The sequence below is a fragment of the Vipera berus genome, assembly GCF_964194415.1.
Source record: "Vipera berus genome assembly, chromosome: 5".
NCBI classification, from domain to species: Eukaryota; Metazoa; Chordata; class Lepidosauria; order Squamata; family Viperidae; genus Vipera; species Vipera berus.
The window spans coordinates 95,433,741-95,461,678 of NC_138207.1; the positions used below are offsets into that span (position 1 = coordinate 95,433,741).

Sequence of the window (27,938 nt, forward strand, 5' to 3'; positions counted from 1 at the left end):
GAAAGGAAATAGAGGGAGGGAGGATGGAAGGAAGAAAGGAGGAAGGAAGGAAGGAAAGAAGGAAATGGAAAGGAAATAAGAGGACGGAAGGAAGGGAGGGAGGAAGGAAGGAAGGAAGGAAAGGGAATAGAGGGAGAGAGGATGGAAGGAAGGAAGGAAGGAAGGAAGGAATGGAAAAGGAAATAGAGGGAGGGAGGGTGGAAGGAAGGAAGGAAGGAAGGAAGGAAGGAAGGAAGGAAGGAAGGAAGGGCAAAAGAAATAGAGGGAGGGAGGGTGGAAGGAAGGAAGGAAAGGGAAAGGAAATAGAGGGAGGGAGGAAGGAAGGAAGGAAGGGAAGAAGGAATGGGATAATCTTTTCTTTAAGTGTCTGCTTATCGCACAGCGCCACTTCTTCACTGCAGAAATTCATTATTTGCATGTTTATTTGATGTTTGCACTTTCGTGCTTCTTGTTTTCACATTTTAAATGTTAGCGGGAATGACATCACTTTCTGACAGGGCCTCAAAAGTCATTGGTGACGTTGACGTAAATAAATCAACTGGCAATCTTTAAAAAAGACTTCAAATCTAGGTTTTAATTTTAGCTTTTAACAAACCTTTAACTTCTGAATTATCTTTCTCTAACTCTAATCCAGATATTCTATTCATTATTTTTATTAATGTTCCAACTTTCTGCCATAGGTCCTACAAGCACATGGGTCTTAACTTGCAATTCCTGGGAAAGGGAAAATGGAGATCTAGTTTTCCCCTTCTCGGGATCTTTGCACCATAGACAGCAGCACAGTGCAGGGGACAACTGCATAGCTTAAGGGAGCCAAAGCTTCAACACCATCATCCATTTAGTCCCTGCCTCAATTCCAGCACAACTAACTGGAGGCATATGTCACTGCCAACACAGTCTCCCCAACTACTGTGAGCAAAGAGGTCACCTTAATGCAGACATGTCAAACACAAGACCCGGGGGCCAGATCCGGCCCGCGAAGTGGTTTCATGTGGCCCGCGAAGCCATCCTGGAAACAGTGAGGGAACGGCCCCCACTGCCTTGGACCTGGCCCAGAGACCCTCCTTCTGCCAGAGACCCCCAGATCTGTCCCACTACTGCCCAGGCCCCCATAGGCACCCTTGATGCGAACGATGTAGAGCTGGCCACGCCCACCCAGGCCATACGCACTCTAGCCACGCCCACCCAGTAGGCCACACCCACCCAGGCCACACCCACCCGGCCCCCTGAGGGCAACCGCAATGCAGATGCGGCCCTCAATGAAATTGAGTTTGACACCCCTGCCTTAATGTATAGTACCCAAATCACATTAAAGAGAAGACTCAAATTTGTCACCCTTGGCAAGGCCTCTTTCCAGAGAAAAAAAAGAAAGAGGGAGCGTTGAGCTATGCAATCCCAACGTCTGCATTTGGAAATTTGGGGGGGTGTGTGTGTCTCATTGTACCCCCAGTTGTTTGGGTAGCAGTAGACGGCATGCATAAAAGAGAAGGGACTGAACGCAAGGACTCCACACCACCATGGCAACAGAACAATATTGACATGATAATGGTTTGCAGAATACATACCTTAATCTGCCAAAAAGTAATAATAATAATAATAATAAATCACACTGCTCTTCCTGACCTCCCTTTTACAATCACCAGGTTAGCTTAGGAAAAAGTGAACCGCCTCACTTTTGTTGTCTTTAGAGCAATCATCCCGGTTAAGAACAGAAGGTTATCTAGTGATGTTTAGAAATAAAACCAGACTTCATTTAGCCAGCAACGTAACAAGGGTTATATAAATTTATTCTTTCATGTAACATTTGATTAGTTTGAAATTCTCCATTTGTAAATGTTTCATTCCATAGTTTATTTATTTATTCACCTTTAAAAAAAATCACTAAAAAGGATCCCCATCCCTCCCCAAATACAATCTGTATCTGCTCTATATTTACAGATAACTGGTCGCTATAAAGGCACAACATTTTAAAACGAATGCTTCGGTATTCTTTGTGCATTAATACAATACTGACAATACGGAATGTCGCGTTGCCATTTTTTTCCCCCTCTCGTGGAATCCAAATGATTAATAAAGTTTTGCTTTTCCAGTGTGGCCCGTGGGTGGGTGGGTGGGGGGTGTCTCTGTGGAAGAGTGGGCTTCTTGTTACTTTTATATCTCAGACATTCTTCGCTTCAGTATAGACCACTGCAGCTTAAATGTGTCTTCCAAGGGTAACACTGTCAAAGCATTCGGTCATTTGAGTTCAAACTGGGGGGGGGGGGAAATAGCATGACACAAAATCCACGAGAGAGAAAAAAAATCTCCAGTGGGATATATTGTGGGTTGGGTCTCAATGTAAACCCAAAAGACTCAACTGAATCACTCTGGCACAGATTAAACAAAGTTAGTTTTCCACTTCTAATGCAAGGGCTGTGCTTCACAACACAATGCAGGGACTCCCACCGAAGGGAGCAGCCATGATAAAACAAGTGGTGTCCTTTGAAAATATCAGGGCCTCTGATTTTGTACAAATTGACGGACAGGCTATGTTTCAAAAGTTATAACGCACAACTCCGGATTGAGAAAATGCACTCGCTGTGGACATCTGGCCCTGTTTTTTCCCCCCAAAAAATCAGAGAAATATCAGCAGCTATTTCAGCAGGCTGTTGAGATGTCATAGGTTGTGATTAAAATGAATTCTGATGTATAGCTGATTATTGTTTCCTAACTTTAACTAAGCTCTCACCTATCTAATCTTCCCTTTGTGTTGGTGTCTCCTTCATGACGGAAATGATATATATCTACAGAAAGTGTCAAAACTCTTCCTTGCCCGTGTTGCATATCTATACATATAAAAACCACCATGGTAATTGTTAATGCCTTTCTGAAGAGTGGTTTGCCTCCACCCTAAGGGGTTTGTACATTGTACATAAATAAAAAAAAAGAATAATTACAGTACAAGTAATTCACAATATAATGCAATGGGAATGTTGTTTTTCTTCTATTGACAAACTCGGGTTCAGAAACTTCATTTTGTATCAGTGAGAGGTACTTCATTTCATCCTTCATAAAAATTATACCAAATCACTTGACAGAGACAATATAAGTGGATTTCTAGACCTTTTACAGGATAAGAACACAACTGTTTGCCCTACCAAGACATCACACGAACTCTTTGCTCAAATACAGAATTTTGGAAGTAGCCGAACTCAAAACCTTTGTGGCAGACAATCATGGACTTAAATCGAGGAGGCCGATGTCACAAGCTGACAAGCTCTTAAATGGGTGAGTGGAGGATCACGTCAGCAGCGTCCCTTAGGGAATAGGCCCAAGAGTGCTGTCTTGTCAAATGAAATTTATGCTCTGTCAAATGAACGAAGGACCTGGAGATCCGCTTCACGATCCGCTTCCCAGTCTCCACCATAAACTCTTTAGTAGATCAGTTTTAATTTCTTACGCGCGCTCTAAGTGTACGACTTCTAAAAATAAGACGTTTGCTATAAATAAAGTGTCCAGTTTATACTAAAAATAGTCCTTGCTTTGAGATAATCATTAAAATCAGGTTTAGCATGGAAGGCAGCAGCTAACTAGGATTAGTGATGGCAACAAACTCTGTTTTGGTCTTTCACTGCTGGGTTTGCAGTGTGCAAACTCAGTTGCAAATATTTCTCAAGAGTTCCTTCCAAAAGAGATTGGAGGCTCCTCTCCATAGATCTGATGGTGGCATACAGTTGTCTTAAAAAAAAAACACAAAACCCATCATCCTCTACATTTAAACTTGCTAGTACCTTTTATGGGGAGGGGGAGCCTTTTCACCTGGAGTGGGAACGCCCCTGGAAAACATTGGTTAAGCGCCACTACTGTAATCTTTTTTTTCCCATGGAAATTAGAGGAAAGTAATAAAAAATTTCCACAGGAAAAGCAATCCAGACACATAAAGTGCAGAAAGACTTCTAATTAATTATTAAGCAGTACCAGAAATTTCCTTGATAAAAATACTCATAAACAATGACACCCCCCCCCCGCCCCCTCTGGCACCCTTGCCCATCACTCTCCGTTAGAAAAAGTAAAAAAAAAAGTTCATTCAGTGCATACGATATAGTCATTATAAGTCATAAAATACTAAACGCGCCCCCCCAAACACACACCCCAACATTATTGCAAATTCTGTCCAATCTACAAGGCATAATCCACATTTGGCACGTGGAAAGACAGACAAGTGTTCTTTCTCTCTTTCTTTCGGCACAGGAAGTTGTGCGCACAAAAAAAAAAAAGAAGACTTTGGTCCTTGGTACCTAAACTTCCAAGTGCAGAGGATGGTGTGCAGTGGTTGATGGTCCACAGGATTGCCGTGTCCATGGAGTTGTGCAGTCAACCGTGAAAGCCTCCTGTCCCTGCTACCAACGGCCGCTCACGCTGGCAATGTCCGAATGGTACTGGTGGGGCAACCGTCCACTAGCTCCGCCTTCCAGAAATGAGGCTCGGACATTGGAGGGGTCAAAGAGTTTTCTTCGGTTTTTGTTCAGTTCTGGGGGGGGAGGGGGAGAGAAGAGAAGCTTCCCTTCAAAATCTGGAGACCAGATGCAATCTAGCAGGAGACATTTTTACTATTTCATAGTCCAGTCCAATCAACTGCAATATGTATCTGTCAGGTGCAAGCAATAACAATAGAAACGGCACTTAGATTTATATATCGCTTCATAATGCTTTTACAGCACTCTAGGAGTGATTTACGACATCAGCATATTGCCTCCAACAATCTGGGTCCTCATTTTACTGACCTCGAAAGGATGGAAGGCTGAGTCGATCTTGAACCGGTCAGGAGCGGGCAGAGACAACCTGCAATATTACACTCCAACCACTGTGCCACTACAGCTCATCCAGCCAATTCTCTTAACCGGAACCACTCATGAATAGTCTCAAGCAGAAACTTTATTGCTAGTCACTCATGCTGGCCACTTCTTAACACCTCCCTCCTCTCAAGCTGGGGATTTTACCGCAATACCCGCACGAGTTATAAAATAATTTAGGGTGGATTTGGGTCAGAAAAGGCAACAGATCTGTCACAGATCTACTGAGACAATTGTTTTGCTTAACTACAGGTTGAAAATGAAAGCGGCATCAAGCTGCTGGATTCGAACAGCCAGCCAGCACATGAGATCTATTTGGCTCTCTTCAAGGGAAACCTATAAAGCAGGGATGTCAAGCTGCCGACCCGCGGGCCAGATGTGTCATCCGGAAGCTGCGCCCACCCTATTGCTGGCAATGGCAAAACTCTTCCGATCCGTTGCGCGACGTCACGTGACGTGGCGAGTTTGACATGTCTGCTATAAAGAGGTGGGCTCCCTTATTGGGTTTTGCATGTCCCTGAGTATAAACCATTACAGATGTTAACATCAAGGTAGAAACCAAACATTAGGAAGCTGTTACAATCTTATGGTAGGTGAAACCTAGTAGAGTTCCTAAACCTCACCCACCAGAAGTAACTCCCAGGCAATGCAACGAATTTCCCACTGAAGAGATACACGAGTGGATTTATGAGAACAGAGAGATTAAGGCTGGCAGGATAAGGATGGACAAGGACATTACTAGGCACAGGGGTACCTTGAGTTTCTGAAAAGAGACGTTCTGCCTTCTGTGTATGAGAATAACTCCATCAAGGAAAAGAAGGGGGGAAGAAAGAATTCTTACAAACTGCACAAGGCAGTGATTCTTCTTTACCTGAGATTGCCAGCAGCATTTTTCTTCGTGCACCAAAAGTGGTAATTCCAAGCTCTTTCAGATCCTGATCCGTTAGAGTTAGGAATGTCTGAAGATCAATCTAGGAGAAACCACAACAACAGCACACTCTTAAGATGCTCTTCCACTCAGAGGGCAAAGGACTTTTGTGGGAGAACATTCTGCCGAAAATGTTTTGGGTACCAATTGGTTACAAAGGAAAGAAGCAAAAACCATTATTTCAGTTCCTGGAAATTACGACTATTAACAACATCCAAAGCATGTTAAAATCAAAAGAGCAACATTTTTATACCAAATGCAACATATTATTTTGACAGACTAAATAAATGCTAGAAGAGGGTTTAGGAGCTCAACCAGATGAATCACCTTGGAATTCTTCATAGCCCAGAATTCCTTCCAAACTTGTTTGGCGAGTCATAAAAAATTGGCTGCCAGAACAATTCAAAAGACGTTATTCTGTTCTAAAATTAGTTTATATAAATTGAAAATATCTAGATCTTGTCTGAATTGTTGCCAGTGAATTAGTATACATTATTTTTTGAAAGACAATCCCTTTCAGCTATTTGTGGCAGTTTCTGAACAAATTTAAAAAATTACTGAGCAATTATTGGTAATTTATGCCAATAAATTACTGAGCAATTATTGGTAATTTATGCCCACAGGTTAATTGTCTTTATTTCCCAAGGCTGATGAACTACAGCACAGAGAAAATTAATTTGATTGTTATATTGGGATTGCAAAATATTAGACAATTTGCATCTCTCTTTGGAACAGTGATATTTAAAAGTCAAGGAGACCGCATCAGATGAAAAACATATAATAAATTTTTTAAAGATGTTTTCTGTTAAAGAACGCTTTATTCAAATTAGACCTCTCTGTTTTAAATGGAGTAAAGAAGACTTCCCTAATTTTACTGAACAATTATCAATTCAAGTCACATTAATTTTCATTCTGGTGTGTGTGTTTGTGTGCTGATATAACTACAAAGACAAAGAAGCAGGGATCAGTATACACAAACCCACACTTGTGACACATGTCTGCATGTATGTTTACATATGCATATAATGTTTCGACTATCAGTGAACACAACTTTGCATCTGTACAACTGAATGAATTAACACACCGTGTGAAGGTTCACAGGAATTTCCCTACTTTTTCTGCAGTCCCATCGAGGTACCCCATTTTGATCATTTTTGATGGCCACCAGTCATCAGACCTGCCTTCCTGCTGAATTTCCCAAGTAGTGAGTTACGGGCTTGCTGATAACAAATCAGACTCCCATTCCCTCCAGAGAGCAAGTTTTTAGGTATGATTGCCAACAAAGGAAATTGGTTTGAGAATGCAAAATTGGGTCTCTGAACATAGCACTTCAAAAACATCAAGGCCTGAAGCTACAGGCAAGGAATGAATCTGTGGACTTGATGAACAACAATGATCAATAGATGGGAACGATTTCATTTGCAAAGCAATCAAAATAGTCTACAAGGAACCACCACCACGCCTTTCACAAACACTGACCTCTTGTTGCTGAAATATGTCTGTGTATTTACCCAGGCCCAGTTTGCTGAATAACTCAGGTAGGTCGGATCCCTTAAACAGACTGTTGAGGTTACAGCCGTTGCTTCCTATCAAGGAGGAGATGCAATCCATGTAGTTGCTACTGCTGAGATAATGCTCACCTAGAAGTTCAAGAGAAAATAAGCTTCTGGTTAGGTTGGGTTCGCTTTAGGCTGAGGAGCCTATTCATCTGCTTAAGTTCCAGGGCTTGCAAGCTGCCCAGAAGTACCGAACTGAATATCTGTTATTGTTGTTAGCTGCGAAGTCGTGTCCGACCCATCGCGACCCTATGGACAACGTTCCTCCAGGACTTCCTGTCCTCTACCATCTTCTGGAATCCATTTAACCTCAAGCCTACTGCTTCAGTGACTCCATCCAGTCACCTCATTCTCTGTCGTCCCCTTCTTCTCTTGCCCTCAATCTTTCCCAGCATTAGGCTCTTCTCCAGTGAGTCCTTCCTTCTCATTAGGTGGCCAAAGTATTTGAGTTTTAGCTTCAGGATCTGGCCTTCTAAAGAGCAGTCAGGGTGGATCTCCTCTAGGACTGACCGGTTTGATCGCCTTGCAGTCCAAGGGACTCGCAGGAATCTTCTCCAGCACCATAGTTCAAAGGCCTCAATTCTTTGGCACTCAGCCTTTCTTATGGTCCAACTTTCACTGTCATACATTGCAAATGGGAAGACCATAGCCTTGACTATATGCACTTTTGTTGACAGGGTGATGTCTCTGCTTTTTAGTGTGCTGTCTAGATTTGCCATGGCTTTCCTCCTGAGGAGCAAGCGTCTTTTAATTTCTTGGCTACAGTCCCCATCTGCAGTGATCTTGGAGCCCAGGAAAATAAAATCTGTGAACTGAATATCTACCTGCTGTTGAATTACCAAGGTTTTACATCTTTGTTTTCATGGAAGTAGAACACAAGTGTTGGTCGGAGTAAGGCAAAAATTACATGCCATCCCAAAAAATGGGGGACACTGCTTTGGGGCACCCCAGCCAATTCTATCTCTTGTGATGTGGCCTGAGAGAATAAAACTATATGATGACATTTGGACATGGAGAAGAAGCAACAAAGTCATGACAGAGGGAAGAAATGTCACACGGAGCCATTGTTGTCATGCATTTTCTAATGATTCTTAACAGGATGTAGCTGTCTCCTAGTGGACTATCATTTATAATTAAAGCTTGATGCAAACTAAGGGAACCTTGGTTTGCCTAAGCCAAGCTGGAGCTAACTTTCATTCAAGTCATTAGCTCTTCATGAGAACTCTGACCTAACCAACAGGGCAAATCCTTACTTGATTTCTGTTTCCGTTTAGGGCTTCCGATGGAAGAAACAAAGTCGCCCGGAGCAGTTGAACTAATGCCGTTGTGATCTCTCCAGCTGTCGGAATCGCTCCCACTCCCCAGGTGTTCCCGGCTGTTGGATCGGGAGAGGGACATGGAGGAACCCTGCAAAGAAGTCAGCACGAAGAGGTGTAACCAGGACTGGTGGGCATACTGTCAACATGGCTTACTCAAGGACACGATACCAATGATGCAACCCATTATCTTAAATGAATGAGCAATATTGTGTTAAAAATATTCTTGTCAATAGAGGTCTTAAGTGTTTTAGGAAAAAAAGGTAAAGGTAAAGGTTCCCCTGCACATGCGTGCTAGTCGTTTCCAACTCTAGGGGCTGGTGCTCATCTCCGTTTCAAAGCCGAAGAGCCAGCGCTTGTCCGAGGACGTCTCCGTGGTCATGTGGCTGGCATGACTAGATGCCAAAGGCGCACGGAACGCTGTTACCTTCCCACCGTAGTGGTCCTTATTTTTCTACTTGCAGTTTTACGTGCTTTCGAACTGCTAGGTTGGCAGAAGCTGGGACGAGTAACAGGCGCTCACTCTGTTATGCGGCACTCGGGATTCGACCCGCCAAACTGCCGACCTTCTGATCGACAAGCTCAGCGTCCTAACCCACTGAGCCACCGCGTCCCTTGTATTTTAGGAAAAGACATACACAAATAAAGAATTTCTGGCAACCCTCACCATTATCAAAGCAACAGTGTTTTCCTTCGATTAATTTTAACTTGTCATCTGTGGCACACTGTGTCCTAGCAGGTTGTCCCAATTCAGACTAATTCTTTTTTATACCAGGGTTTCTAAGACTAGTGGACATTCTGAAAACAACCCAATGCAAGGAGGAAAAAACAAAGCAATAGATCCATTTTGTTTTTCTTTTTTAAAATTATTTTCCCCACGTTTCAAGTGTAGGAAAAACAACAGATGCCTGGGTCTCTGAAAAAAATAGCTTACGGAGCAGAGAACTCAGGCTGTGGTTTGATCCTGGGGTTACAGCCAAGTGACTCAGATACAGTCTGAGATACATTTGTGTGTGTGTGTGTGTGTGTGTGTGTGTGTGTGTGTGTGTGCGTGCTCTAATAAACTCCAAAGAAGAAAGAGTAAAATGGCTGGAAGATAACACGACACTGAAGTATTTATGGAATAAACAATGTACAATGAATTAAGATTGCCTCTTGCATGCACAAAAAAATGTTAACACAATCCACAGTTTCACGGAGGCCTGGAGGAGCCATGCAAATAGACCTCTGTCAGAGAGACCTTGGAAGTCCCAGTAGCAAACCTCAGACACAATCTGCTCCATGTTCAGACCAAAAGCTCCAATTTCTTCTATTTCATGCTAAGCACACACTGCAGTTGTGCATACCTCATAAGTTGTCGACATAGATGGTTTGTAGGCTACGTGGTTTGCCCTTCTCAGTTCCTTAATTGTTTCGGCCGGCATTGATTTGGAGAAGCCGAGCCCACTCCAGGTATTTGTAGGTGTTCTCACCTCCGTAACAACAGGCTTTCTTAGCATAGCTTTAAGGGGGCAGAAAGCATATTTATAAGCATCAGTGGGATTTTTCTGTTTTTTGTTTAAAGCAAGCAAAATTCTTTAGACAGTGGATGATTAGGTTCAGAATATCTTCCACTCTCTGCTTTTACCGTTTTCCAAATATTTTAAATTTGCTAGGGCCACTTCAAATTTCAGTTTATATTTCTGAGCACGCAGCAAGAAAAGATTATACTAATATGTGGTGTGGCTTTGAGTGTATATATACATATTTCCACACACGTACGCGATGCATACATATTCACTCACACAAAGCAAATTAATTCTTATAAATTATATTAAGATTGGCTTGGAGGATAAGACAGACCAATATTTTTTTTATAAAGCCAGAAGAGTCATTCTGAAGTTTCAGGAGACAGAACAAAGAAACCTGAAATCTTCAGAAGTAGAAGAAATCTTTTTTTTTTAAAAGCAGTAAAGCTTTTCAAACATAGAACGTGGCAAGATGGAGCAAGTGCATAGATAAAAGGAAAGCAAGTCAAGGATCTTTCGTTATAGTTTTATTTCTTATCTCAATTTCAAGTGAGAAGTAGAGACCAAGTTCAAAAGCGTGGAAGAAAGCTAGCAGGCAAACATTTGATGGAAGGATTTTGCTAGCCGAGAAGTGGATCAATATAGGATGAATCTCTTGTGTTACAAAAACAGCAGAATTCATGTGTTTAGACCAAAAACAAGCCCACTCCCTTTTCAAAAACAAAATGCTTAAAACCTGCATCTTGCTGCATCACCAAAAATAAAGGCTACCTACTCATGGTCCATGGCTGCAGATCAGAAAAGAAGCAGAAAACCTAAAAGACGGTACTTAAGGCTTCTGTTAGAAGCCACCAGGACATCAGAATGGTATCAAATGGGTCGTTGCAGGGATATCACGTAGGCCAGCTGAATTACATGACCATTAAATCTGTACACTGAGATGTACATCACACCCTTCTTGAACCATGGAGGCTTCTATGAGGCCTCTACGCATTCGGGGTATTGAAGGAGGGCCTAACTGGCACACTCCAGGGCACACATCATTTTCTTGCATACTCACCTCTTTTTGTGACTTTCACGATTCTTTCCTTTTCATGAGCGTAAGATACGTGCAACATGCTGGTGTGCATGTATCTCAAAATGTGCCAACTGAAGGAAGAAACACGGTTGGCCTGAAAGCCTGTTTGTCTTTGTGTGTGGCGAATAAGGATGCATGAAGCTTTCAACCCTCCCAAGTGGCATAAAACAAGGATACACACTGCTTAACATTAGAGAAAAAACAACTCCTAAGACCCGTGCCTTTTGAAGGGTGAAAAAGGTAAACAGAAGTAGGAATAATCCAATAAAAGGAGGCAGAGCAAACGTTCTGATCACCAGCCCCATAAAAAGGGCCTCGTAGTCAGGAAAGGGATCCTGTTTGCTCAGAAAATGTAACTCCAGGAGCCTTTCAAGGGGAAGAAAAGAGACAAAGACGAGTTGGATTGCAAAACACGTTGTCTAAGCTACAGTTTCTCCACTGGAACAGAGCCCAAACCGAGGGCAGAAGGGAATGGATGGCGAGGGGGGGGGCAAGCAAAGCCTCCTTCATCACTCTGCTTACTAATAAATACACACTACAACTCGCTGTTGTCCCACATACCTTTGGTTGCTAGTAGCTTCTTCTGTTCGTAGTCAAATGCCTAGAAATGAAACCCAGAGAAGGCCACTTAATCACTGCCCTTGATAAAGGTCATGCCACAAAGATCTGGATCAGGGTCCGTCAGTTGGTCTCAGAGGAGCCCTTCGCATCACCCAGCAATGAACCTTTGATATACTTAAAAATCCCATTTAAAACCCGCTAATTAGGGCTGCAATGTCCACTGAGGAAAAACCTGGGAGCGTCAGCAAGAGATGGTGCTAGACTTCCGGAGGAAAAAGGAGGAACCTGCCCCACTTTACATCGGGGAGGACTGTGTGGAGTGAGTTTCCTCCTTTAAATTTCTGGGAGTCTACCTCTGCGAAGATCTGACCTGGAAAGTTAATACAACCCAGGTGGCTAGAAAGGCCCAACAGAGGCTTCACTTTCTCAGGGTCTTGCGGAAGAACAGGGTAGAACAACGGCTAATGACCCTCTTTTACCGGTCTACTATAGAGAGCGTCCTCTCGTATGGTATTGTGGTTTGGTATGCTGGTCTGACAGCCGCAGATAGGAAGGCATTACAGAGGGTGGTGGGCACAGCACAAGACATTGTGGGCTGTCCCCTGACACCACTGGATGACATCGCCAGGGCTCGTTGCCTTGGAAGAGTGAGGAAAATTCTCAGGGATGACTCACACCCTGGTCGGTATCTCTTTACTCTCCTACCATCGGATAGGAGATATAGGAGTATAGCCAGCCACACCAACAGGCTGAAAAACAGCTTTTATCCGTGGGCTGTTAGGCTTTTGAATGAGAAATAACTTTTGTGAATCTTAGGCAGAATTGACTTGGGAGGCCGGTGTGTGGTGTAGTTGGTTCACATGGTGTAGTAAGATGGAGGGTTTGTTGTCACTGTGTGTTGGGGGGGTGGGAGCACAAAGGGAGGCTCAGCTAATCTCAGTGTATACATAGTTGTACTTTGACAATAAAGATTCATTCATTCATTCAATCCATTTCAAAGTATTGGGAATGCTCGGATGACAGCCTCACTAGAAGAGCCACACATCAGTCTCTGCGGGTGGTTGTATTAGTGCAATGCAGAGACTGCTCTACCAATAGAAGAGAATATTTGTAGCTCAGGGTTGAATTGTATGGTCCCTGGTGCTCTCTGAGCTTGGTTGTTTTCTTGCAGACATTTCATTACCCAACCGGGTAACATCATCAGTGCTGGAAAGAGAGTCGGGTTTACTCTGTCCAATCAACATCCAGATAAGGTGGGATTAACACCAGGATTAATACCGGACCAACGATCAAGCGGTAAACAACAGCCTAATGAAGGAATCACCAAGAACATCACACCAACACCGTTACGGCAAAACAACAGTCGATAAGAGAGGAAACCCCATCTAGTGTAGCTGCAAGAAAACAAGAAAGCTCAGGCACAACTCCCACACGGCACTTCACAGAGTGGAAATCCATCCTTGGAGGCATCGATACCTGCATATCCACATACGTCGACTGGGGGCCCAGGTGTGCTCTTTCCGAGTTCTGCTGTGCTGCGGCCGCCCTCTCCGCTGCCCGTTCGCTTCCAGGTGCTTTTTTATCAGCCACCGTGGTCTCTGAAGCACTCAGCTCAGAATCCGACAGCAACCTCTCCCCCGCGCTAAAAAAAAACCAACAGACAGGTGTGTACTTTTTAAAAAGAGATGGAACGTACGACTTATGCTTTGGATGATTAGACAGGATAGAGGGTCATGACGGAACATTAGAGAAAGAGGTAAATTTATAACGGTGCTTATAAATGCTGCAGCGAAGATTGGAAGCCTTTCCTTTCCTCCCTCTCTTTCTTTTCCTCCTTCTCTCACCTTGCTTCATTCTTCCCCTTTCGTTAAACTTGGTTTAAAAGATCGTGGATACCTTCATTTCATGGGCTGCCCACCATCTTGGATACTTCTTAAGTATTTTTTCTTTCTTTTTGACCCCCAAAGCATTAAGATTACAGTTGTCTTCTCCATAGCTTGATGCACTGGAAATCCTGTCTGGGAACCAACGCCATCAACCAGTGTTTCGCAACCTTAGCATTTTTTTTTAAAATCCCATTTATATCCTGCCCTTCTCCGAAGACTCAGGGGGTCTTACAATTTAAAGCACAAACCAATGTGCTTAGCAATAGGATGGAAGGATGGAAGGCTGAGTCAACCTTGAGCCTGGTGGGACTCGAACCTGCACTAATTGCAGGCAGCTGGTGTTACTTAAGGAGGCATTAGCCCACTGCTCCACCAAGGCTCTTTTGAAGAGATGTGGACTTCAACTTCCAGGATTCCGCCGGCCAGCAAAGACAATGTTTTGTCAAGGTTGACAAAAAACACTCTCTATGGACTCTCCCGCTTCTCTCCAGAATCTCCTTATAATTCAAGGGCAACCTCAGGGCCTTCCAACCTAGAAGCTGATGCTTCTTCTCCACTGGTTGACTGTTAATGCTCCCGTTAACAGCTAAAGAGAGAAGACACTCTCTGAAACTCTTTTTTGTTTTTTAATGCCATTTATATCCCGCCCTTCTCCGAAGACTCAGGGCGGCTTACAATCTAAAGCACAAATCAATGTGCTTAGCAATAGCCTTCATTCTATGTATATGCCTGCTTATTAGGGCTTTCGCCCCGCCCCCCCAAGCGGCATTATTACAAAGTCAGCTTATTGCCCCCAACAATCTGGGTCCTCATTTTACCTACCTCGGAAGGATGGAAGGCTGAGTCAACCTTGAGCCTGGTGGGACTCAAACCTGCACTAATTGCAGGCAGCTGGTGTTACTTAAGGAGGCATTAGCCCACTGCTCCACCAAGGCTCTTTTGATCTTATTGTTTGAAATAGGCCCTGGAAGCCAAGGCTGCCATCTCTTCTGCTCTTCTGTTTGGTTCATTTTCCTGCCTTAGGATATGAAGGAAAGCGGGGAAGGCTGCTGGGTGAATCATCTTACTGGCTCTCTACTGTCCTCGCCGTTAAATAAGCCAGGAGGAAAAGAGGATGCAGTTACTCTCTGTGTAACTCTCCCTCAGAGTCGGTAGGGTCTTTTACAGACAGACTCTCCACTATGAATCATGACCTAGCCTCAGAAAGAATTTGGAAAGAAAAATAAAGACGCTTACAAATAACTTAATGCCTGACTGAAATATGTCACCAATTTTCTCAGAGGGAGCAAAAGAGCCACAGCTAAGAGATTAATGATAAATCAAAAATGATGATATCTCAATAGGTAGATCTTTGCCTGCATTACTCTCACAGCCTAGCAAACCATACTTACAATGTTAGGAATGTTAGGACTGGTGAAGGGGTAATATTATACAGTATTAACACTGCACAAGTAGCGCAGGTTTGAGGGGAAAAGCACATCAACCAAATAAAAACCATCCAAGAGATTGTAAAAGATCCTGGCTCTTGCACTGTGCATGTTGTACAAGAAGCTCCCTCCGTGGCTGTGTTGCAAATAATGTTTTTATTAACACAACAGCCCCACAGAAAACATGCTAAACCTCTCCGCGCTTTGCACAACCTCATCTTTATAAATGTTACATACTGTAAACGAGAATTTTTGGTGCCTTGCAGTAATTCCACCGTCTGCCTCTTTGTGCAGGATTGCTTGGCGGTGCTCATCATCTGCTTAAGATCATTGGCATTTGCGGAGTGTGAAGGACTCCTGGGCATGCCCACTTCCACAAAAGCATCATTGCAACCTAACAAAGGACCGAAAGCAACCAATAAGACGGACTTCCATTGCTAAGGATGAGAGTTAGAGGTCTTCTTAATGGGCATGTCACATTTGCAGAAAGCTGTCATATAATTTATGGCTAAAAGGGCCTTAGGGTTTTCTTCTTTTTCAGCTAGTCTGGGTCATTCCATAAAAAATTGCTTACTGCCATCTTTATATCTTAGGATCCAGAAGTTTCCTAGGACTGAAATGTCTTTATTAACACAGGAACAGACAAAGAATCAGATATTTTTTTTAAAAAAACATGTTGAGTCACACGTATGTTTGGACAAGTATTAAAACACATGGGCCATGATTCTGCTATGATTAGACTAATTCTATTGTTTATAAATAGGATTAACAAAATAAGATGTATACCTCTGTATATAACTTCCCTTTTGGGGCAGTGTTACCAGCCCAGTTCATTGTAAAAAAAACATTGGAGCCTGTTCACACAGACCTCAAAATTCCAAAGTTTTTGTTTTGTGAGAAGAAATTTACAGCTTCTGTTCCCTAATTTCCTCTAATCTCGAATTTCTCGCTTCTCTGCATGAGAGAAGTTAGTTTAGGACAAATCCCCCTTGAAGCACTAAGGTTCACCAACTAAGCACTTTTAAGGCCAGATATCATTATTTGTATTAACCCATTATGGTTTGTTACTCTGAACCAAACCACCAAGAAATTCTTTTCGACCATGCCCAGAAACAGATATTTAAGAAATGTTTTGATCATTTGATCTTGAGCAACTTTTAATTGACCTGCACAGGCTTCCCTGCCTTGTGGTTTTGGACACATTTCTAGTTTTAGAACAGAAATACTGGTATTTCCACCATCCTTCTTCACACGAGCTTGTGCTGTCCTCCTACAGTGGGAAGATGGGAGCACGCCGCGGTAGTTTTGGTTTTACCTTCGCCAGAATTGGTCTTGGCCGTCACTTGTTCAGGGGCATTATGGCTACCAATCGTCCGAGAAGGATCGCTGTGGTTTGCGTTAAGTACATTTTCACCAAGAGCTGTGGCAGAGAATGCAGGATACTTCATAGCTGAGGTCTGGAACAGTATGTTTAACCTAGGTTTAATCATCTTAGACTTTGGAGAAAAAAAGTCCATTAATGACCCTCCTTAATTACTTAATATCTCTTTTTCCCGGCAAAAAAAATTATGAATAGGTGATCTAATAATTTTACTCCCACCTCATCTGTCTGTGGATATTCAGGATCAAGATTTTTTTTATTATTATTATTATTATTATCATCATCATCATCATTATTATTTTAAAAAGGTGCTAGAATGCAGCACTTCACATTTTCTCATAGAACCAAACTGTCAGTGTTAAACATATATATTGGAAACTCATCAAGGTGTTGATTTTTATGACCACTACCCACCAACTGTGCCTCGGTGGCTTTTATAGGAACCATTGAGAATCTCACCCACTGACTTGGCAACCGATTCATGCCCACTTTGTTATCTAGACAGGGACAGATGAACTGAAATGAATCTTGAAAAATGGTTTTTTAAACATAAAAAGTTGAGGTTACTACTACTACTTTGTTACTACTTTGTTCTACTGCACCAAAAGGAATCAGAACTCAATGCTTTTCTCCGCCCCTCTACCCTACATTTTTCTCTCTTCCCCTTTCCCTCCCTTGTTTTCCTATTATTTCTATTTGGCTTCTGAGTAGGACTGCTCTCCTACGTTTACAGAATGTCAAACCATCTGCTTGAAACCAGGTTTAGGGTTTTAAACATGTGTCTTCTAGGCTTCATTGAATCATTCCTTATTAGCTGTGTTGGCATTAGCTTTGGCACTATTGAAAAATGAAATTTCAGGATGCCAATTTTAATAATGTCTGGGAATCATTTTCTACATCTTTCTATGATGTAAGAAAGCTAGCTTAATAAAATGACATAATTGTTTTCATACCATCAGAAGCCAGAATGTCTAAGTTATACTATATGATATGCAAAGCCTCTAACAAAAAATTATCCTGGTTAAATTCCACTGAAAAAGGAACATCCTAGAAAAAGTAGCAGTAACGATTGTGTAGTTGCCAAGTAAAGTGCACTAGTATTTAAGCTCAATTAAAATAAGCTTTATTTTTGCATGTTGGTATGAGTTGTGGTGGCGCAGTGGTTGGAATGCAGTATTGCAGGCTAACTCTGCCCGCTGCCTGGAGTTCAATCCTGACTTGTTCAAGACTGACTCAGCATTCCATCTTCCAAGGTTGGTAAAATGAGGACCCAGATTGTTGGGGGCCATAGGCTGACTCTGTAAACTGCTTAGAGGACTATAAAAGCACTATGAAGCAGTATATAAGGCTAAGCGCTATTGCTATTACATAGAATGTGCACGAAAGAAAATTCTGCTTAGCTAGTTGGAATTTACTCTCTCATAAATCTGCTAGGGTTGTACCCTGAGGTCATCTGTTTACCTTTACGTGACCATTTAATGATGAGGTTGGGTTTTTCTTGTTCTCCACTTGCATGCCATTCACATGAATATCAACAGGAGTTAAGCCGGGAGGGGGTGACGGTGTGCTTTGACTATAGTTGGGCACTCCTGACAACAAGATACTGGTTAACGTGGCTTGTGCAGTAGGTGGCATCATCAGGTGAGGAATAGCAGAGAAACCTGGAAGAAAATGTCAGACGTTCTGCCTCATTTCTGCAGAGGTTGAAGATATCTAAACTCCTAAGCAGATACAGGGAATCCTCAACTTACAAACACAATTGGGACCGGAACTTCTCTGAGTGAGGTGATCACTATGTGAGTCACACCGGATTTTACCACCTTTTTTTTTCTTGCTGCAGTTAAGCGAATCTCTTAGTCATTAAACAAATCCAGCTTTTCCCACTGACTTTGTGAAACTGGCCGGGAAGGTCACAGGTGGCGATCTTGTGAGCCTGGGACGCTGTAACCGTCATGAATACAAGCCAGTTGCCAAGCGCTCCAGTTTTGATCGTGTGCTTACGGGGATGTTGCAAGTGTGAAAAAAGTCAACCGGCTTGCAAAGAGATGTAAATACTTATCCATTTTGGACCTGCTTCGCAAGGGCGGAAGCCATTTTTGTTGCAACAGATTTGTCAGTGTTCAGCTAGGGGGGTTAATATGTGTTTTTGTCTAATTTTTTTTAATTGACATTTTTTAAATAAAATTGAGAGCAAGTGTGATGACTGATTGCAAGGCACTTTTTTCAGCATCCATGAGCCGTTGTAAGTCGAGGACCACCTGTGATCAATTTGCAATTCAGCAGAGCAAGATTGCACAGAATATGGACTAGCCCAGAATTGCCTTTTCCCTAGGAAAAGCTTTTGTTTTACTAGGTTCTTGAAATGCCAAGGACTAAATTAGGGTCTTCTGGATGCAAAGCAGGTGCTCCACCACAAACCACAATGAAATGAACAGGCACACTCTATGCCCATCAGGAAGCCCCAAGGACTCAAATGATCCCAGTTTACAATGATGGTGTCTTGAAATAGCGGAATCATTTTAATGTCCTCTTCTGCATGTTTAGGGGGTGTGTGTGTGCGCGCGCTACATTGGTCTACTTAAAATGCCTCAAATTTAAACCCAAAATACCAACCTGTAGAGCTCGTATTAGCGATTGGGGAAGCCCAGAGAGTTGAACTTGGTGTGTTTGAACTTGGACTCTGCAAAGGACTAACCGAACTATTGAGTGCATTGAGGAGGGAGTTTGGAGGTGTGGATGTGTTGACAGATAAAGTGGTTGGACCCAAAAGACCTATTAAAAAAAAAGCAAAAGAGATTTTACAACCCTGTGGATGTATAACCCAAGGATTTTAAAGACTGATGCAAAATCGAATGAGTGATTTTACTCTTCTGTTGGATGATGAAAAACTCTCAAGGAAGTCCCACTCTAGATGGGCAAGATGCCTCTCTCCTTGGATGCTGCTCCTAACAAGAAATGGGGTTTGTCTATGGAGGTTCTCGCTCATCCAGGTCATGGTTGTCCAAAAGGTGCTTTTTCAAGAGGCAACTGGACTGACTTACTTTATTTTCCCTTGAAGATTTCGCTTCTCATCCAAGAAGCTTCTTCATTTCTGAACTAAAGATGGATGAGAAGCGAAACGTCTTCAAGGAAAAACAAAGGAAGTCCAGTTGCCTCTTGAAAAGGCACCATTGAAAGAAGAAATGGGGTTCCCTTCTGTTTTGTTCCTCAAAGAAGTACAGTCAACAGTCTACCTTGGAAACAGGTCATCAAGGTTTTATTCAGGCAACTCCTGGATTAACTCAACAACTACGACTTAACATCTATGACTGCAAATTCTTCCTTCGTTGCTGACAACCTCCATAAATTCCTATCTTAAATTTCCAAGTTCTTCTCCAATTCTGATGTATTTCTTCCATAACTGTCTTTTCTTATGTACAAGAAACACACACACACACACACCAACATAGTCTTACATGTTCAAGCTATTGTTCAGCCTACTTTTTAAATAAATCCGTAAACTAGGAGTGTCCAGCCTGGGCCACTTTAAGACCCGTGGACTTCAACTCCCAGAATTCCTGAGCCAGCCATGAATTCAACTCTAGGAGTTGAAGCCCACAGGTCTTAAAACGGACAAGGTTGGACACCCCAGCCTTAAACCTTGAAAGTGCATGATTAATACAGCTCATTCTGAAGAGGTTTGAAAATATTAGATTTTAGATCATACCAAGTCCAGTTAGTCCAAGGCCAGCTGAGGTCAAGATGTCCAAGCCAGGACAAGGAAGGCCAACTGGGCAAGAGACGGGGGAGGGATTTGTCGCTATCGCAATGCCACTGCTTTCCAGACCCAGGAGACATTTCCGTGCTTCATACATATTTAAGGCATTTCGCTCAACGCTTTTCACGATCACAGACTGCAAAAAGAAAACATGGAGATGAGTTTCTGACACACATTTCAAACAATTCCAGACAAATGGAAAGAGTCACTGGCATTGTTTACAAATCCACTCTTGAAGACGAGTGCAGAGAAGAGCAACAAAGATGATTACAGGTCTGGAGGCTAAAACATATGAGGAATGGTTGCTGGAATTGGGTATGTCTAGTTCAATGAAGGATGAGGGGGGACATGATAGCAGTCTTCCAATATCTCAGGGGGTGCCGCAAAGAAGAGGAAGTCAAGCTATTCTCCAAAGCGCCTGAAGGCAGGACAAGAAGCAACGGATGGAAACTAGTCAAGGAGAGAAGCAACCTAGAACTAAGGAGAAACTTCCTGACAGTTAGAACAATTAACCAGTGGAACAACCTGCCTCCAGAAGCAGTGAATGCTCCAACAATGGATGTTTTTAAGAAGACAGCCATTTGTCTAAAATGGTATAGGGTTTCCTGCCCGAGCAGGAGGTTGGACTAGATGACCTCCAAGGTCCCTTCCAACATTATTATTATTATTATTATTATTTATTATTATTATTATTATTATTATTATTATTATTATTATTAGTAGTAGTAGTAGTAGTAGTAGTAGTAGTAGTAATAGTAACAGAAGGAGAGTAGCTGTGGCCCCTAAACTACATACTTTGAGTTATACAAAAAATCTGGAATGGTAAGGGTCCATTTTGCTTGGGATTCTTGGCTACAATACCAAATATACAGTCATTGAAACAATGTCCCTGCTCTGTAATATTTCAGAAGATGAACTAACTAAGGCTTTGTGTAAAGGTCCATTCAACATTGCAGCCTCATTTAGAATCACACCACCCAACAACAGCCAATCTTTGATATAAATGTAGTTATCTCTGCTTTAGGCAGCCAAGCTCTAAGCTCAGATTCCTGGCCTTCTTTAGAACTCTGTAGGAAATTATGGAGACTTTGCAAATTAGTAGCACATCACAGTGTTTCCCAAGTCAAATAAAAATATCAGCTATGTTCATGACATTTTTTTCCTCAACATACAGGTCTAGAGAAACTGGATTTCTCATTTTCTAGAGCTCTGAGACTCCCCACCACCACACTTAGCTTTATGCCCACTTTCCTTCACAGACAAGTCACCACAATAATTGTGACAATGAAAAAGCCTGTTTTGACATAGAACAAGAACTGGTTTAATTCATGCTGGTGGCAAAACAATGCCTGCTTTATTTAATTCTGCATATTGGGCTGTTAACTGCATTTTGTCAAGTTGTCAAAAGGAGTCTTTCCTTGTTGTGTGCGCATCAGCCTAAGAAGATCGGGCCTGTGAAGAGCTTTGGAAAAAACATCTGGTCAGACTGTATTTTTTGCTTGTGTTTCTCTTAGCCTTAAAATTACATAATAGTGAGATACATCTGGCTACATCTTTGTTTTTCTTGGAAGCTTCAGACCAACACTGAAGGCAAACATTCTTGTACTTTTGTAGGAATTAACTTGCTATTAAAAATATAATCTGATGAAGTCATTACAAAGGCATCATTTACTAATTAATAAAGATCTTTATTATTTACATTAGATATTACATTGTGGTAACTAGATATGCCTGTTCCTGTTAAATAACACACACAGCAAGACCAAAGAAAGGAAACTTAACAGTGTGCAAATTATTACACAACATACTTAATTTCACATGACAGTGAAATAATGTTTAGGATCATCCAACACAAATTACAGCCCAGATGTTCAAGATGGTTTTAGGAAAAAAAAAGGCCGAGGAACGGGACATATTATTGCTGATGAGTGCTGACCTATTTAGAAAACCAAGGAATACCCAAAATAAGTCAATATGCGCTTCACCGACAATAGAAAAGTCTTTGGTAAGTGTCAAGTCATGTTCAACTCTCGAGGGTCCTTAGAAAAATGGGAATCGTAGAGTATCTCATTATCTGCATATAAAATGACACAAAGAAGAGCAAGCCACAATCTGCATGGCAGAGGGTGAATTGAGCTGGCTCCACAGTGGAAAAGAAGTGGGACAGGACTGTATACTGTCCCCTCTCTTACTCAACCTATGTACTAAACAAACACTGGATTAGTATGTGTTAAAACGGGGTTAAAACAGGTTTCTCATTATAATAACTCTATTATTACAAAGTAGGAAAAAGTAAGGGTTTCCTCTGCTCCGGTCGTCTCCAACACAAGGGGGCAGTGCTCATCTCTCTTTCTTAGCCAAGCTAGCCAGCATTCTCTGTGGTCCTGTGGCCAGCATGATTATATGCCGAGGTGCACGGAAAGCTGCTACTTTTCCACTGAAGTGGCACCGATTTATCTAGATGGATTTGCATGCTGTCAAACTGCTAGGTCAGTGGTGGCGAACCTTTTGGAGACCAAGTGCCCAAACTGCAGCCCAAAACCCACTTATGTATCATCGGGTGCCGGGCGGGTGTGGCCCATTGGGTGGGCGTGGCCCATTGGGTGGGCGTGGCCCATTGGGTGGGCGTGGCTGCAGTGGTAACGGCAGACTGGGTGGGACTAAAAAGTTCAATCAATCAATTCCAACTTTGCGAGGCTCAAGGTTGACTCAGCCTTCCATCCTTCCGAGGTAGGTAAAATGAGGACCCAGATTGTTGGGGGCAATTAAGCTGACTTTGTAATAATGCCGCTTGGGGGGGCCCCGAAAGCCCTAATAAGCAGGCATATACATAGAATGAAGGCTACTGCTAAGCTTGTAAGCCGCCCTGAGTCTTCGGAGAAGGGCGGGATATAAATGGAATTAAAATAAATAAATAAATAAATAAAATTTCCCGCGAGAAGTTGAAATTGATTGATTGAAACTTTTTTTTTTTGCACACGGCAGCGAAGGCCTAAAGCGAAAAGGTTTTATAAAACCCAGCTGAAGGCCTAAGACTGGGGCAAAGGCGCACGTGCCCAAAGAGAGGGCTCTGCGTGCCACGCATGCCATAGGTTCGCCACCACGGTCCTAGGTGGACAAGAGCTGAGGGTGGAATGAGAGCTCAATCGCGTTGCGTGGTGCTTGGATCTTGAACCCGGGCTATCAGCTTTCCCGCTGACTAGTTCAGCATCTTTAACTGTTGAACCATCGTGTTCCCTGCGATGATCAGAATAGGCTGTCTTAATTTTCAAGCAAGATACTTAAAAGCTAAATACAGCCTTGTCCAGAAAAAGCAGAGTCTGTTCTACTCACCTTACTGGTCTGTTTCGGCTTTGGTTTAATACTGATGAAGACATCTAGCTGCTCCATCAGCTGGGTAATAAAATGTGGTTCTACATCAATTTCTTCCTTCATATCAAACATCAGCACAAGAGGAAGGCAGCCCTGGAAGATTAAATGCAAAATCCAATACAGAGTTTGGGAAGCCTTTCAGGTTTTGTGCAACACATAGTTGAATAGCAATCCCCTGTTCACTATTTCCAGCACAAACACATCCCCAATCCTGCATTTCCCTCACATGGTCTAACAAGAGGTTTCCAGATTCTAGAAATGTCAGTTGTTTGACATTTCCGTATTGACAGAATATGTTTCTCAGGCAGTTTCATTATTTGAATTCTCAGTAGTTCAAGAACATAATCATAATCATAAAGTTGGAAGGGACCTTGGAGGTCATCTAGTCCAACCCCCTGCTCAGGCAGGAAACCTTATACCATTTCAGACAAATGGCTTTCCAGTCTCTTCTTAAAAACTTCCAGTGTTGGAGCATTCACCACTTCTGGAGAAACACAATGACTGGTGACACCTGGATAGGATCTGCTATACAAGTAAGAACTTACAAGCTCAGCTTTTGCCTAACTATAACTTCTGAAGAGCCTTTGAAACTTGAATAGTTTTGGGAATAAATCTTCTGATCCTTTCAGCAATAGGTACATACATACACACATACAAGCCCGTATGAGCTAATTATTTGCGTGCAGGCCTATTATGATCATGCAGCAGACTGTCCAGTCAACTTCCAAGACATGAAAAAAAATCCAATCACGAATATGTGAGAGCCAGAAAGACAAGACAATTTGGCACTGGAAACAGAAATATGCGTGCAAAACACACTAAAACAAAAATATGTAGTGAATTCCGCCCACTGCGCCGATGAGATGAAAAATGTTATATCTTTCAACAACCGACGCCATATTTTCCATAAAATTTGCAATTTCTAACTCTTCGTTTCAGTTCTCCCATCTGGATCAATCAAGAACGGTCGTAATTCAGCTGAGAATTGTTTGAATATTTTAAAGTGGATGTTCTACCTCCCCCTTTAGTCTAACTTTTTAACAGAACAGCAGAACTGGGGTGGGGGTGGGGGGTCTAAATCCAACTCGTGTTCTTCTTTGCATCTTTCATTCTGCAAGGACCTCCTCTGGATGTGCCCCATTTGTCATGCCTTAAATGTGGAACGACATGTGCCGGGTTTGAATATTAAAATGCTACAGAATAGATAAAGAGAACCAGGTCTTACCATCTCATAAAATGTGTGCTCCCTTGCTGCATTGAAAGAAAGAATGGCTGTGTTAGTGACTCTCCAAGGCATGTACAGGACATGTGACGCCGTCTAGCACTCCTGTGGCTACTCTCTTTGGATTATGGGATTTCAACGTTCAACAACTTCCTTTGCACTTGGCAAGTCTCAAATTCCAAAAATCCACAAGACAACTTCAGACTCAAGGAAATTCTGGACTGGATACAGTCCAGACCTCACTTTTGTGTCCAGGAATTTTCAAATAACAGAACAGAATCAGGAGGGAGCTTGGAGGTCATCCAGTCCAACCCCATGCCCAAGCAGGAGACCTTATACCCTTCCAGACAGGTGGCTGTCCCATCTCTTTTTCTTCTTCTTTTGCTTCTTATCTTGCTTTCTGGTGCATTGGAAAATCATACAAGCTGGCTGAATAATCAGAGTTAAGAACCAGCCAAGAGAAGCAGGTTCAATGCCCCTGCCTTCAGAGGGAGGCACAGGAGCCTTCAGTGGGACTGAAGCCTTAACAATGACAAACTATCTGAAAGTGCAAAAATAACAGACTATCTGTATGGGTAAAAGGTAGAGGTAAAGGTTCCCCAGCACATGCGTGCTAGTCGTTTCCGACTCTAGGGGCCGGTGCTCATCTCCGTTTCAAAGCCGAAGAGCCAGCGCTTGTCCGAGGACGTCTCCGTGGTCATGTGGCCGGCATGACTGGATGCCAAAGGCGCACGGAACGCTGTTACCTTCCCACCGTAGTGGTCCCTATTTTTCTACTTGCATTTTTATGTGCTTTCGAACTGCTAGGTTGGCAGAAGCTGGGACGAGTAACAGGCGCTCACTCTGCTACGCGGCACCCGGGATTCGACCCGCCAAACTGCCAATCTTCTAATCAACAAGCTCAGCGTCCTAACCCACTGAGCCACCGCGTCCCTTTCTGTATGGGTAGCTGACAGCTAGTACACATGGAGGTGGCTAACCTGGGTTTGAGCTCTTGAGCCCGATTCCTACTCTATTCTCCGAGCAGAGGGAAAAAATAATAATTTTGGACGTGGGTAAGAGAGTTTCAGCCAAGCGTGATTTTTCTGGGTGGCTTTCTTCCATAAAAGAGGTGGCCTAATTACTGGCATAGGTAGTTCTCGACTTACAACAGCTCGTTTAGTGACCGTCCAAAGTCACAACAGCACTGAAAAAACTGACTTTATGACCGTTTTTCAGACTTATGGCCACTGCAGCGTCCCCATGGGTCACGTGATCAAAAGTCACTCTTGGCAACTGACTCATATTTATGACGGTCGCAGCGTCCCGGGGTCACGTGATCCCCTTTTGCGATCTTCTGACAAGCAAAGTCAATGGGGAAGCCAAATTCACTTAACAACCGTGTTGCTAACTGAACAACTAAAGTGATTCACTTAACAACTGTGGCAAGAAAGTTCATAAAATGGGGCAAAATTCGCTTAACAAATGTCTTCCTCAGCAACAGAGAATTTGGGCTCAGTTGTGGTCGTAATTTGAGGACTACCTGGAGTCACTGTGAAGTGACCAGTGAGAGCAAATTCAGTGGGGCTTCTGGTGACCCAGGAAAGGCAGATGTTCCCACATCTGCTGCCCCACGCACGGCCCCATCGTTCAGGACACTTACCATGAGATACTGTCTGGCAAGACAGACCGATTCGATTGTGCCTTGGAGGTAGACTGTGGATTTCTTCTGGGGATTACTAGGATCGGGGAAATGGATCTGAGCACCGGTTCTCTGCATGATATGCTTGATGTTGCTGCCATTTCGGCCCATCATAAAGAGGTGATGCTGAGCTGCTATGTCCAGCTGGGTGCTCACCGGGATCGCGGAGGCCAAACTGCCGGCCAGGTGCTCCAAGAGCAGAGCGGTTCCTTCCTGTCCAAGGAAGAGAACATGAAGGAAATTTATAATATTCGCTATCTTGGTGCAGATCCTGGCCTTTCAAAGGGGTGGAAAAACACCTTTCTTTCTGATACGAAACTTTTAAGTTCCCCATTTTGCAAAGAGTTGTGCTTAAAATTATTTGAAACAAAAGGCAACTGGATTTTCCTGGGTTCCTCCCCCCCCCTTTGTAATAGTTTCCGTTCTCATCCAAGGACATCATCTTCTGAAGAAGCTTCCTGGGTGAGCAAGTGAAACAATTTCAAGAAAAGGAGGGGAGGGGGAAGAGAAACTACCAAGAAATTCCAGTTGCATCCATGATCTGGATGACTGAGCATCTCCATAGATATTTGAAACAAAATGGTTTGCTTATTCCAGTAGGCTTCATATCCTGTTTCTAGGAAATTATCCTGTAGCAACAAACTCTGGTAAATCACCAGGTAAACACCCAAGTAGCTTGTAGGGAAAGATTATTTATTTATCCCTGCAAGCAAACGTAGAACCTTAAAAAGTATTTATTTATGCAGAGCAACAAACAGAACCTTGAAAAATGGATATCTTCGTCGTCGTCATCATCATCTATGCAGCGAAGAGAGCCTTGCTTTAAGATAAAACCGATGGCACAAACGGGCAAACATTTAATGTTTTTGCCCATTTAGTTGTAAGCAAGGCCACCTTGAACTCTGAACACAGGTACAGTATGTGGTCTAGGCAACTCTGACTTCTACTTGCAATCCCCAATTGCAATTTATATTATGCCTGAAATACAGTCTCTGGATCTACATTCTCCTCCCCTCTTGGCCAAGCCCCATTTACTAGCCACCCACTCAAGAAAACCCTAGCCCAGACATGTCAAACACAAGGCCCGGGGGCCGGATCCGGCCCGCAAAGTGGTATCATGTAGCCCACGAAGCCATCCTGGAAACAGTGAGGGAACGGCCCCCACTGCCTTGGCCCTGGCCCAGAGACCCTCCTTCCGCCAGAGACCCTCAAATCTGTCCCACTCCTGCCCAGGCCCCCATAGGCACCCTTGATGCGAATGATGTAGAGCTGGCCACGCCCACCCAGTAGGCCATATGCACTCTAGCCACGCCCACCCAGTAGGCCACGCCCACCCTGACCATACCCACCCGGCCCCCTGAGGGCAACCGCAATGCTGATGCAGCCCTCAATGAAATTGAGTTTGACACCCCTGCGGCCTAACCCCATCAAAC

The 27,938-nt window shown here is 43.1% G+C and overlaps 1 protein-coding gene across 1 annotated transcript in view; it reads right to left on the reverse strand.

The window, feature by feature from the left end:
- Positions 1-4,288: 4,288 nt before the first annotated feature.
- Positions 4,289-27,938, reverse strand: part of BICC1 (BicC family RNA binding protein 1) — a gene marked incomplete at its 5' end in the record, with an annotated part of 129,562 nt that continues 105,912 nt past the window's right edge. The window contains 14 exons of the mRNA XM_081328267.1: positions 4,289-4,510; positions 5,704-5,803; positions 7,240-7,400; positions 8,570-8,723; positions 9,979-10,133; positions 11,780-11,819; positions 13,256-13,421; positions 15,330-15,486; positions 16,408-16,549; positions 17,935-18,134; positions 19,087-19,245; positions 20,180-20,366; positions 23,564-23,695; positions 26,467-26,718. Of these exons, the coding sequence (XP_081184393.1) occupies positions 4,380-4,510; positions 5,704-5,803; positions 7,240-7,400; positions 8,570-8,723; positions 9,979-10,133; positions 11,780-11,819; positions 13,256-13,421; positions 15,330-15,486; positions 16,408-16,549; positions 17,935-18,134; positions 19,087-19,245; positions 20,180-20,366; positions 23,564-23,695; positions 26,467-26,718 (2,136 nt within the window). The 3' untranslated portion in view covers positions 4,289-4,379. The remainder of the gene's footprint in view (positions 4,511-5,703; positions 5,804-7,239; positions 7,401-8,569; positions 8,724-9,978; positions 10,134-11,779; positions 11,820-13,255; positions 13,422-15,329; positions 15,487-16,407; positions 16,550-17,934; positions 18,135-19,086; positions 19,246-20,179; positions 20,367-23,563; positions 23,696-26,466; positions 26,719-27,938) is intronic.